Genomic DNA, 13,438 nt, shown 5'->3' on the forward strand with positions numbered 1-13,438 from the left:
AAGGCGAACGTATCAACCTTCACGACTCGATGAGCTGAACAACGGGTATCGAAGAGATTGATTTGTCCTTGCTCTGGCTAAGAAGTGAAGATGAAGAATACGTACTGGCGCCCGTTCCTTTCCCAATATCCTTGAGGAGATTGTTGGAAAAGCTGCTTTTATGCTTTCTTCATGATTCTCTACGTGCTTTTACTGTTGAATTGGATTGGTTTTTGTTAAGTGGGTTTGGTGCATTTTTTTGATTTGTTATTGCTTGATGATTCTTTTGAGACGACTATTTGCAGTTTCGTATTTTCTCTTTTAGTCCGTTAAAAATTTTCAATTATACTCGATAGTTAGTTACCGAAATTGAGATATATTTTCAGCATACAATTGCCGAAATATAATATTTTTTTCAACAGCTATTTATCGAAAATGTATGTTCGGCAGTTGTTAACCGAAGGTTGAACATATTTTCGACATGTAGTTACCAAAATATAATCTTGTTTTCAATAGCTATTTACCGAAATGTTATGTATGATTTTCAACAACTATTTACCGAAATGTAGTGGGCTAAGGGAGAAAATATGGGGCTGCGAATAGTCGCCCCATTCTTTTGAGCTTGTTTCGGTTATGATATATATATATATATATAGGCATTTCTAGTCTATAGAAATGAATTGCACCACATAAAATTCATAACAAAGACACCAGAATGATCCATAAAAAGCCGATATGTTGTCACGATGAATCGACATGGGGGATAATAAATGCTCAGTGAAGAAAACGACAGACTGCAACAAACGAATCCTGCTGAACAGTGAGAGAATTAGTACCTGTGCAAAACGAACAAAGAAAGATTTCTTGATTATGTTCATCAGTCATCCCTGAGCGAATAGTTAGACGACAGAATGCGTATCACGACATTCGATATATAACAAAATGTTGTTCACAAGCTCCAGGCATTGTCGAGACTCCAATGATTGGGACGGAAGAGTGAGTGGATATCGTACGAATGCCTCCCTAAGCAGGTGCTTTTTCACAAACAGCAAAACTTCCTGGGTTAATGGTAATGCTCCTAGTGCAATAATCAGTCTTGTAGATCCCAACAAGTCGATCTGCTAACTCAAACATGTTGTTCCTAAGGCTGCAGCATTAGCAAACAAAGACAAAGCATTTAGAAAAAACAACCACAAGAAACTTGGTAGTAACGAAAGATTCGATTCGAAGCACCTTATAATTATGAATTGTGCATCCTTCGTACGGTTCTTCAGATAATGTCCCACGATTGAAACATTCTTAAAGTCTGCCCATTACGTGAACCGGAAACAAGTAAGGCATAGGGAGGGAAAAAAGAGTTAGAAGAAAACAAAACAAAAGCCATCCCCAGTAAGAATGTAATTTATGACATACCAAGAGCGGCATCGATCTCATCCATGACATAAATAGGGGTAGGTTTGTAGTGGTGGAGTGCAAAAACAAAAGCTAATGAGCTGAGTGTCTGAAAGTAGAAGCAACCAAATAAGAAAGTAAACACAGTGGATATATTGGAATTTGATGGATTGGCTATTTAGCTTAGAACATTCACGTAAAATACCAATAAGATTGGAGCCATTACTGCATTTCAGAAATTACCTTTTCTCCACCTGATAAGTTAGCAATATTCTTCCAGCTTTTTTTAGGTGGTCTTACACTGAAAACAACACCTTCAGAGAAAGGATCCAAAGAGTCCACTAACTCAAGTTCCGCGTCACCACCGAGGGTGATCATCTGTAGCAAGATCATTAACCATAAATAATTCGTGACAAATGAGTTAGTAAAGCACAAGAGAAGTAGAACCACCAAGGGATTATAAAAGAAATCTGAACTACAGCCAACCACTCAGTTGCGTAAGGATAAAGTAATCTGACGATTTTTTTCCCATGAAAAGAAATAACACAATCATGGCATGAGCAATGATAACAATTCGTGCAAATGAAAAGAGCACTAAGTACAAATAATACCACCCGCCTAAACTTTCTGGAAAGCCAAAAGCTTACCTGATACATTTCTTTCAGCTTCAGAGAAATTGTGTTAAATCCTTCCATGAACTCATCTAACCTGAATACCATAATCAAGAAGGTAGGGTAGGTTTATTATAGGAGAATTAGCGAGTAAAGTACAGGATAAACTTGCCTTTTCTTTCTCCAGTTATCGTATTGTTTCTTCATATCATCACGCTGTTGGGTCACTAAGTTGAGATCTTCCACTCGTCCATTGTACAGGGAAACTTTCCTCCGGTATCTAGTATAATCACGAGTAAACTTGAGCATAGAAAGAATTCTGAAAATGATAATTTCAGTTGCCTAATTCTAAATTGACAGAGAAATGCATACTCTGAGATCGATTCAAGATATGGGTTCATCTCTTCAAATTGTGCTTCAAGCAGCGCCACAATTTCAAGGGCCCTTTTTAAGTCACAAGACTCAGCAAGAGTATGTTCTGTCAGCATTGCTTGCAGCTTTTCTTGGTCCGCTAAATAGTTCTGAATTCTGCATTTGACAAAAATAGAGATAGAGACAAAAGCGGGGCTAAATCTGCTTGAAGAACATAATGCCTGCTAATTATACAGTGCGGGCTATAGGTTGAGGCATACTGTTCCATATGTTTCATGAAATCAATACGCAAATCACCGAGCCTTTTCTTGTATCCTCTTCCCTTCATTTCCAACTCCTTGTAGTCCTTCTTCAACTCTTGTAACTCATAGTCGGCATCAACCTGGGCAATCCCCAATAAATTGGTGACACCTGTCACAAGACAGAAGTACTAGAAAGGAGCCAAAATGGAGTGTTCATATGTTGGAAGAAACCTCAGATGCCCGCAACTCATCAAAAGTTTTCTTCTGTTCTTCATAATCAGTTTTCGCCTTATCCAGTACGTCTTTATGATGATCAATAACCTAGACAAAGGAAAGAGAGAAGGGGAAAGGCACAAATTGGTTACAACAGCAACTCCTTTAGTTATTCTACCTTTACCTTACGGATGCAAAAAAGAGAGTGAATAATAAATAACCTCCAGCATTTTCTCATAGGTCTCTTGAACTGTAACAGCCTTCTGTGTTGTTTCGTTGGAAGTCAAAAGCAACTTCTCTTTTTCTCCAACAAGCTGTTCTTTCTCCTTCTTTGATTCCTCAATCCCCTTTGTTAGTTTCTTAATCATCTCTTGACCCCTTCGTATCTGAAATTTGTGACGATTGATCTCTGTGCTGCTTTTATCAATCTCCTGACAGTAGTTAGCATGAATTGATATGAGTATATCCGTGTAGGATCTGGCAGATCTTGAAGTCATGTATGTACTTACAGTCTGAATCTTGGTGACCTTTGACTTCTGGTTTTTCAATCTTTCGCCACCTGCATTCTCTATTTTATTCTGAAGCTCCAAAGCCTTAAAAAAGCAGGAAGAATTAGCACAATAAGCATTTTCTCTGCTGAACAAATTCATCAGGTTGCAAAATGGAAGATACCCTTGCCTACCTTCTCGTTTAGCTGTTTTGAACCTTGTGTGAGCCTATCAATCTCATTCTCTTCTGCAGATATAATTTTCCTGAGTTCCTCTAGCCTATCAAGCTCGTCTTTGTTTGGCTCTGATGCAACCTTCAAGGAATCAAGGTGTTTTTCAAGATAACCATGCTCTGTTTTCAAACTGTCAATCTGTTTCAGAATATATTTTCAGTCTGTAAATAACTCCAAATGGTGGATCAAAAAAAAAAACTCCAAATGTCATGAACTTTTTTGTGCTATTACCTCTTTCTGGTTTTTGGCTAATTCCATCTCCAAACGTGAAACTCTAAATTCCGAGTCCTGGTAGCGCCTCACAGCATCAGCTATGTTCTGAGTTATTTTACTTGATTTTGCAATCATTTCAGCAAGCTCATTCTCAGCATCTGCAATAGCTTCTGTAGAAACACTGGTGGCACGGATAGCTATACCCATCTTACCACCACGTGGCTTGCTTCCCCCACCACTCATAGTTCCAGATCTTTCGAATAAAGATCCATCAAGTGTTACTACACGCCGAAATTCTTTGTTTCCACCATATGCGATACGAGTTGCCTAAAATCCAGAAAGAGATGAATTAGCACTGGTTACAAACCAAAAGATAAGCTGCAGAATTAAAATTGGGCTTAAAAAATAAAAATGGTGGTTACTATCAACTGGAAAAAAGATAGTGTCATAACTGAGATGACATTAAGCAGTCAAAGCTCTACCGTGTGCTAAAAGCAATACTAGCTAGGGAGAGTAAAGGACCTTTTGCAGCCAGATGAGACAAAAAATGGTTCAATATTTTTTTGGTTTAGCTCCTTACTTTGATGAAGTATGTACAGCAAAGTAGAAATCTTGAGGGGGGAAACCAGATTCTGATTTGTATTTACTTTAACTAGAGAGAAATGTAGGCAAACACTGGAGATCCTTCTTCAGAAAACCACAAAACTGATCATTTAGAGGAAGTATGCTCTATGAACTAAACTACAAGCTGATGCCAATTATATTTCCCTGCTCTGCCTTTTTCCTTCATGAAAGTACAAACCATGTGAATTTTGTGCACGAATGTAAGACAAATATACCTGATCAATATCTTGGGCTACAACAGTGTTCCCCAATGCTGCGAAAAAAGCAAGTTTCATTCTCTCATCTCGAACTCTTATTAAATCGTAAAGGCGAGGAACTCCCTCTGGAGGGCTTACTTTATCCTTCAATCTAGTTAAATGACCAACTTGTTTCTCCTGCAACATGAATAAACAAAAGATCAGTTGATCTCGGGCAGTGTATAAGCAAGCTTGTGTTTAAACAATTTCTGATTATATATGCCCAACAGAAAGCAAAACGTTAGTTTTTCAGGTTTCCAAATCACCTACGACTGCTTTGGAGACTTTTGTTAAGTCTTCCCAGTCGCAATTCTTAATTAACAAGAACAGTACATGATTACATAAAATAATAAAGTTCTATGCTTGTAGCATGAATCGAAGTGTCTCAATGCAACTAAATCCTTCTGCATGTATAGTTCTGCTCTGAATCCTTAAACTTTTGTTGTAAGCAGTGTTGATAATCAAACTAGCGCAGCAGATATGCTAAGTACTGCCCAAAGTTCCAGTACAAAGATTCACAAAAAAAAAAAATTAAATAAATAAGGAGGCAATATAAAAGGACCCAATGCAATGTAACAAAGGGTCGGCCAATGGAAGAGGTATTGCTGTAAGACAGTTCTGCTCCCATTCGCTGACTAGATTAAGTTGAGTTTACCAAAATCCACTGAACTAACTCATCATCCAAATCCTAATTCTATCCAGTTCATTCGGGTTATGGTAGCATTGTTTTAAACTGTACAGAACAATATCAACACAAAATAGACAATGGGCTCTGAGAAGCAAGAACCGCATAATTCGTTACGAATATCTACCAAAATCATGAAGGTAGCAACACCAAGGTTTCTCCTTCGGAGAAACTCCACACATGCTTGAGCTCCACTAGTTGTCTCGACAACAATATAATCAAGCCCAGCACAAGCTGTTGATATGGCCACATCATACTTTGCTGCAACAATAAACCCGATCAAAGAAAAAAGTGATTAAAAAGAGTCAGTGGAGGGGAAAATTACTGTAAAATGGTCATCACAAGATGTACTTAATTCAAAATCAACATTAGCTTGAGCATATTGCTCAGTGCGTTCCTTTTGGTTAGTCCATTTTGGGACTTTCAACATTTCAAGAGGACATGCATTTAATGCATTCCTGATTTCCCCTTAACAAGTTGGATTTGATTTTCAACATTGCCTGTAAATCCCTACTTTTAATAGTTTCTGAAGGTTAGTTTCGTAAACCTAAACACTTCTTCTTTGGCTTTCCAAAGAGAACATTTAGGGACATCCCAAAATAGAGTACAAGATGAACATTAAACAACGGAGGGAATAGTATATCATAAGGAAACATAAGATAATTGTATCATATCTTAACATGACAGAACGTGAACAATATCAAGGACCAGAGCTAGATAAAATTAAGAATGATGTCATTGAACAAACATAACAGACAAATTGAGATATTTTATGACCAATACCATGTGAGTTGTTCCCTCAAACAAATTTTAGCAAATATTGAGGGAAGTACAAGAAAGACACTCATCTTGGTTCCCAGATAGCTTGACTAATATAAATTCTTCTTTTTGGTAAAAGTTATCCCTTCTTGCTCATTTTAATATTCTAGTTCTTTGTTTCGTATGCACTTTGGAACCAACAATGTGCAAAGAATCTAACAAGAACATGCTCAGTCACTTTTGACAAACTAATTGAGAGACTCGCGATGTTATTATATACACTGCAATACATGGAATGGTGGAAAGACAATAAAGTGTAGCTTAATAACTTCATTACACGTAACACTCACCATCAATAGCACCTAAGTCACCCATTCGACCACAAATGCCCTTTAACTCATTCGTTTCTTTTGCTTGCAATATTGCTTTCAACACAGATCCCTGGCTCTTTTCACATTCCATGAGAGATGAAAGCTCTGAGACCTTTAGCCGTGCAGCTTGTTCAAGAGGAATTAAAGCTTCTTGTTCTTTGAGACAATCCTGCAAAGGACTCAATTGTTCTCACTGATCTACTCGTGAACGAAATACCGAATGAAAATTCCAAATATCAACATAGAAGGCATACTTCTTCCATTTTACGAGCTTCCAATGCATCGACCCTGATTTTCTCTAGTTCATTTTGGATGCTTGTGATACCTAAAGTCTTTGTTCCAATTGTGCTCTGTATGTTGTTCATCTTCTTTTGAGCAAACTCATAAGCGGCAAAACCAGCTCTATGCTGAAACAGTCAACTATAACATTCAGAGACTTATTGTTATGAGTTCTGTACCACAATTCTGATAATCAACGAATCTCCAATGAGTTGAAAATAGTAAATGCCAGTATTATTTAAGAGAATGGCAAACCATAGAATTGCAATTAGTCAAAATGAATTCACTTTGGTCATGCGAAATGTGGTTCTGCATTTCGACCCATTTTGAACAGGTGACAAATATCAAGCCAAGACATTACTAATCACAGTCTGGAAGAATATTAAACTTACCAATTTCTCTATTGTTATTTGTCATCACCTAAGAAGGATGGACACATTTACCAGCCTCATGTATCCGTGTCCAACACGGACACAACACTCCACTCTCCGGACACTACAAACATATGTCCCATTTTGTTATTATATTTTTTGGAGACAAGTGTTGTACACACCTCAGATATTTTTCTTAGCTTTTCTTTTTTGTACACACTCGTTGGGAGGTTATAATGCATTTTTAACAGTTGTGTAAGAGTTAAATTGCCATGGATGCTTAGTCCAAGAATACTTAGTAACTGTTGGTTTATATCTTCATAATGCTATTTTTACTTGAATTTGTTATCCTTCTTTGATAGAAACAAAGGTTTTGATTTTTAGATGAGTTTCTAAGATACACTTAGAGAACATATTCATCACATATTATGCATGTCATTTCCTTATAGATGAAAAAATGAAATGTCCGAATATCTGAGTCGTGTCATCCATGTCCCGTGGCCATTATAAGTAAAAACAGAAGAACGAATGAGATTATAGTATGCAAATATGGGTTAGCCAAAAGAAACGTCTATTGCTAAAGAGGATGTATAAAAGCTCGATTAACATATTATTACCTCTAGTTGTTTAGTGCTACTCCTTACTCTGAAAACCTGTTCTTACTGTAGACAACAAATTTAAGAAACTGGATAGTAGTTCTATGAAGAAAGTCATTGTCTATGGCTCTATGGCATATTGGTTTGATATTCCAATCAGTATACTCATTTAGTCATTTACTCAAGTGCTGAAGGGAAAAAGGATGCCAGGCTAGGAGTATATTCCTACCTGGCAATGATACTTTAAAGGATATACTAACAGCATTGCAGCATTGCTTCTAGTTATGAACCCTTAATGACGATTAAGCAACTCAGTCGAATTTCTGACCTCACCTTCTCATTCAAAAGTCTACTTTCAGTACATGCAACTTCAAGTTTTCCCTTGTGCTCAATCAACTGGTCCCTCCAAGGTTCTAGTTCTGCACGGACATTTGCAAGCTCATCGCGGAACATCTCAATTTCAACTGTTCGTCAACCAATTCAAAAGTGAGTCAGATTAAATAATTATCTGCATAACCACAAGAAAGCTCAAAAAAATAGATGCAAGGAAGATATGACGACAACAAGTTAATCAGCTTCCTTTCCCAACAATATGCCCAAAAAAAAGGAGGCCATGTACGTCAAGTTGACAGGGAACATTAATAATCTGAAGGACCACTATACAATACTCCTTAAAATATTTTTGGAAGCTATAGAAACAGTAAGCCCTCCCGACAGCTATGATGTTTGAAATTGTAGTCAATGGGAAAGCCTTTGAGACTTCTCATGTTTTACCCAACTTTGAATCTAAGATGAAGTAAGAGGCATCACAAAAGTCTGCAGAAAAAAAAAATGAACACAAACTATCTGTGAACTAAAAGGAGACTATTTAAGCAGACAAGGAAATGCTCTGTACTGCCTTAAGGCCCTTCATTACACATCAACCCTATGTTGTAAAGGTATATGATCACATAATTGTGCTCGGTCTCCATTGATAAAATGGAAAAATGTAAGTTCCTGGCCAGAGGGAGACCTATGACATATTTGCAAAACATGGGTAACTCGCAAACTTGATTCTACATTACATCCTTGGCAACTCAAGCTTTTACCACTACACCATAAACTTGTTACTCACTCGCAAATTGCTAAAGAATGACTATCACAAAAGTAGTGCATTTAACAGAAATAGAAATAACTAACTTCTGCCCGAATTTACCTATTTGCACTTCATACAAAGCACCAATTGAACTGTTAACAAACCCACAGTGTCATTAGGTAATTACATTGTTGACCACCTCACTAATTGGTTTATTACTGGGAGACCCTGTTAGAAAAACCAAAGTATAAAATCCCAACTATTGACAAGCATAGTTTACCGTGCACTTCGTATAGGAACACAATATGATTTCATCAGTGAGACATTAAAGTTCCATGCCAATATTCAGGACACGAGGGAACTAATGAGATAACAGGTGTGAATGTCCGGGCACGATAGCAAGCAAACCAAGTTGGATTTCCTAGATTAAAGGAAAGTAATACACAATATTTACCCCTCTCCTTAAGCATAATACTTGTAACAGAAGACAGCACCTTTAGAGTTCTCCTTAATTTCCTCTAAGACTTTCTCCTGCTCCGACAAAAGATTTTGCAGCTTAGGAATATCTTCCTCCAGTTGTGGAAACATATTTGTTGAATCTGCACAGTCCTTTGTGATGTCATCAATCTTCGATGAATCCTGCAGTAAAATCCATGAATAAGACTCATGCATGTGTTGAATTCAAGTAAGAATCGTTTGTACCATACCTTCTCAATTTTCTCATCGAGCTTCTTAATCTTTCGATTCTTGTGTTTTTCATCTTCTTTATATTTAACATCCAACCTGTTAAACTCTTGGAACTCCTCCCTACAACATCTCAGTCCACTATCAAGTTCCTAGATTTTTCAAACAAGGATCCAATAAGAAATTGTTCCAAATTTGACGGTAATATGGCAATAACAGTACCACTCCAGATCACACAGACATTCTAAGTCATACCAAAAAAGTTAGTTCAACAAGTTCTACGCTTAGAAGCTAGAGCAAGTGTAAGAGATATTACTAGAAGCACTTGCACATAAAAGAGACAGAGATATTTATTAAAGACCTCTACTTTTGCCATAAGCTTCGTGTGAAAAGCCTCCCGCTCCTTCAATTCCTTATTACATTTCCGAATCTCCTCCCTGAAACAAATGCCTAGATTATCATAACAACACAGTCTATGCATCAAAACATGTTGTACGAAGTATGTTGTGACCATGACTACCTTTTCGTTTTCAGATATTCATCCAAGATAGACACCTTTTCTTGCTTTCCCACCATTTGAGCACTAGTGTATTCAGAACCCAGTTTTGTGGCTTTTTCTTGCCACTTCAACAGTGACAACTTCTTCAACATGTAGGCTTCTGCTTCATTTTTTACTCTCTAATGGAAGGGGATAAAATGACTAATTGATGAAAGCACAAGAAGGAAAATGCACGACCGTGCTGCAACACTAAAATACCTCCAAGCTATCTCTTTCTTTCTCTGCTAATTTAACCATTTGCACCACCCCAGACCTTTTCTCATTAAGAGCTTCTAGCCTATGAGAGGAAAAGTAAATAGCATATAGGAGGGTTAGAGATTTGACATGCATATGTTTCAGGTTAGAAATGTTAATGTTTCTGTTTATGCATATTTACAGTAGTTAGTACAACGTCTTAATAAAAAAAAAACACTACCTAACAAAAACTGCATATGTAGTGACTTAAAAGACCGATGTGATGTAAGACAGGATAAAATTAGTATATAGAGGAAAAGAACTGTAAATTTTGAAAACGAGGAATAAAAACTCACTCCTTATATGACCCATCAATCTTTTCAACATATTTGTTAGTTCCAATTATGTCCTCCAGATATTCAAGAAAACCTTCATCATGTGGTCCTTGAGCCTTTGGCTTCATCAATGAGATCTGCTCAACTTCACCCTGACACAGCCAACAATCACTCCATAACATTTAACAACAAACTTTTTAAAGAAAACTTCAACAACTTTGACTTGTATTCTAGACCTGAAGTATCAGAAAACGATTATTGTCCAAGTCCACTCCTTTCCCTTTCAGCTTATTGGTAACCTCTGTGAAGTTACTTGGACGGTCGTTGATGTAGTATTTAGAAGAGTTATCTCTGAACGCAATGCGTGTTATCACAAAATCACTTCCAGGAAGAGCTTCATAGGTCCCCTCATCCTATCACAAATTTACATATTCATTAAGACAAATAGCTGTAAACTACCATACAACAAAGTTGGGAAGTCACAAAATATCATATCTGCAAAGTGTAGAACTTTAAAATGAAGACAGAGAAACTTAGTTACCAAATCAATGATCTCCTGAAAGTGAACGGATACACTAGCACTGTCCAGATTCTGGTGATTAGTAGAATTGTGGATAAGCTCTGAAACTTTGTTAAGACGCATCTGCAAAATATTTTAGTAGTTGTTCACCCGTAGATTGAGAAAAACTTATACTCATGGTGGTATGATTATGGCATCTAGAACACATTTGATTGAAGGGACTCGTAATGATGGAGCATATAATCTCATACAATGAGAATTTGAGACAGACTAATAACGAGGGGATTAGCAACACCACACTCCTTATGGCATCTAAACACGTTCGATTGAGGGGACTCGTAATGATGGATCATATAATCTCATACAATGAGAAATCCAGACAGACTAATAACGAGGGGATTAGCAACACCACACTCCCCTGGAGTGTATCTATATCATGTCATTTGTAGAATTGGGTTTTTCTAAAGGAGATGTAATCCTTAAACAAATTGCTGTGTTCAAACTCTTCCCCACATCTTACCTGGTCAATCAAACAGAAATGTGTACATCATGCCATAACAGTCATCCCTGTAACTAAGCCAACAAAATTTGGTGTCTTTTTACTTTAAAATGCTTAGAGGTGTGGGGAGTTTAATTAAAGGGGGAAAAAATCTCAATCCAGCAAATAAGTGTAGTTCATTGAGGTTTTAGTAGTTCTTATTATACTTTCTCCTTTTCCTTCAAACTAAGGTTGAACATTTTTAGGTTTCCTTCAGCAACCAAATAAAACCATAAATATGACAACAGTCTATGTCCAGAGAATAAAGTATATACAGTATAATTGAAATAAATAAAAAATTACCTGTTTGGCTCGCTTCCCGAATACAAATAACATAGCATCAATCACATTGCTTTTCCCACTGCCATTCGGACCAACCACGGCCGAAAAACTCTGCCCCAAATAAGTAAATAAATGAAAAAACAAGAAACGGAAAAAAGATGGTATCAAATTCAAAATTCGATATTAAAGATATGGAAGCATGTATGCATGAGAGAAACCCTAACCTTGTGGAAGGGGCCAACGCGTTGCTCACCAGAGTAAGATTTGAAGTTCCGGAGGACCATTTCTCTGATGAAGAGCCTCGGGGTTCTGAATCTCTCCTCCCTTGTTGCCTCCGTGATCTCCTCCATCCTTTTGCCTTCGTGTCCTCAACCCACAATCACCCCAGCAACCCAACCCCTCAAATCGCCGATCAACTCACAGGAACACCAAAACCATGACTGTTTCCTGAGAGAGAGAGAGGGAGAAACCTGATGTTGAGAATTGGTCCATCTCGGGCTTCAAAACCAGGCTGCTTCCTTTCCACAGTGGTAGGAGTTGAGTGAGGGAGAGTACTGTGAGGTAATGGGAATGGAATCACGTTAGGGCCGGAACAAAAGAAAAACGCCGGGAAAAGGCCTTGCGACGTTTTTGAAAGGGGCCGTGGTCGCGGGCTTCGTCTTATCTTTGCCGACGTTTAGAAAGCGTCGTCTTTGCTCATTTTCCGACGATTATATTTAACCCAGTTAAACTGACCGTTAGCATTTCGTGTGAATACGTAAGCGATATGGCTAGGGATCACTAAAGTTTATCATTATACGATGATCTCCTTGTCAATTCTGGTCGGTGATAAGATCTTGTACGTGACGTGGAATTAAATATTTTGAGTTGGGTATATAACTTTTTTTTTTTAGACGATATATATTGATGGAAGTTAGCCGAATGTTAGTATGGTTTAAAGGCTATTCATAGCCCTGAAACCCCGAACCTACTTCCCGGGAGACTTGAACGTTAGTAATCACTGGAGAAAAAAAGAGAACAAACTACCTATGCTAATGTAGTGTTTGACTATAACTATTTCTAAACACGTACAAAATTATTTAAAAATTCCAAAAATATAGGTTCTTGATGTGACATTAGAAATTTCCTTGAAATGCATTCACAATAGCCAATTAGCCATACACTATGTAAGACAGAGATGGCTAGAGATTCCTGAATTTAAAAGTAGATATGATAAGGTATTACCGCAGATGGTGTTGTGTATGTTGTCTATCATTCGAGCCGTTCGTTTGACAATTCAACGATCGGAATTTCATTTCGGTAATAAATGGCTCGAATGCTACAAGGTGAATATGAGATTTGGACTATTGAATTGTCGAATGGACTGTTCAAATAATACAAAGCACGATATTGTGCACTACCCGCACAACACCATTACCCAGTTTAGTAACCTTTAGTAAAAGCTACTAACAAATTTCGATTTGACTTTCTATATTTAAATGAGCTCTATCTCTTGTATGGTGATGTTCATAAATGCTATCCACACAATAGTATGTGCACAGATCGTGCACATACGATTCCATGAGACCTACTACAGAGTCCTCATAAATAATCCAAGCCATCTATTA

At 37.4% G+C, this 13,438-nt stretch overlaps 1 protein-coding gene across 2 annotated transcripts; it reads right to left on the reverse strand.

The window, feature by feature from the left end:
* Positions 1–674: 674 nt before the first annotated feature.
* Positions 675–12,628, reverse strand: LOC131333529 (structural maintenance of chromosomes protein 4-like). 2 transcript variants are annotated; one of them, XM_058368091.1, is made up of 28 exons: positions 12,056–12,628; positions 11,853–11,942; positions 11,033–11,134; positions 10,728–10,904; positions 10,513–10,643; positions 10,181–10,259; positions 9,944–10,101; positions 9,785–9,860; positions 9,447–9,575; positions 9,234–9,378; positions 7,998–8,083; positions 6,673–6,825; positions 6,398–6,587; positions 5,416–5,549; positions 4,583–4,741; positions 3,762–4,070; positions 3,492–3,668; positions 3,319–3,402; positions 3,031–3,240; positions 2,828–2,917; positions 2,615–2,736; positions 2,355–2,510; positions 2,155–2,262; positions 2,019–2,079; positions 1,615–1,749; positions 1,393–1,480; positions 1,213–1,285; positions 675–1,126 (listed from the first exon to the last, which is right to left on the reverse strand). In XM_058368091.1, the coding sequence occupies exons 1-28, from the start codon at positions 12,179–12,181 to the stop codon at positions 1,003–1,005; spliced, it is 3,672 nt and encodes a 1,223-aa protein (XP_058224074.1). In that variant the 5' UTR covers positions 12,182–12,628; the 3' UTR covers positions 675–1,002. The 2 variants fall into 2 exon arrangements, with proteins under 2 accessions (XP_058224074.1, XP_058224073.1); XM_058368090.1 differs by having other exon boundaries at positions 7,998–8,128.
* Positions 12,629–13,438: the final 810 nt, after the last annotated feature.

Source organism: Rhododendron vialii, chromosome 7a (assembly GCF_030253575.1).
Source record: "Rhododendron vialii isolate Sample 1 chromosome 7a, ASM3025357v1".
NCBI lineage: Eukaryota > Viridiplantae > Streptophyta > Magnoliopsida > Ericales > Ericaceae > Rhododendron > Rhododendron vialii.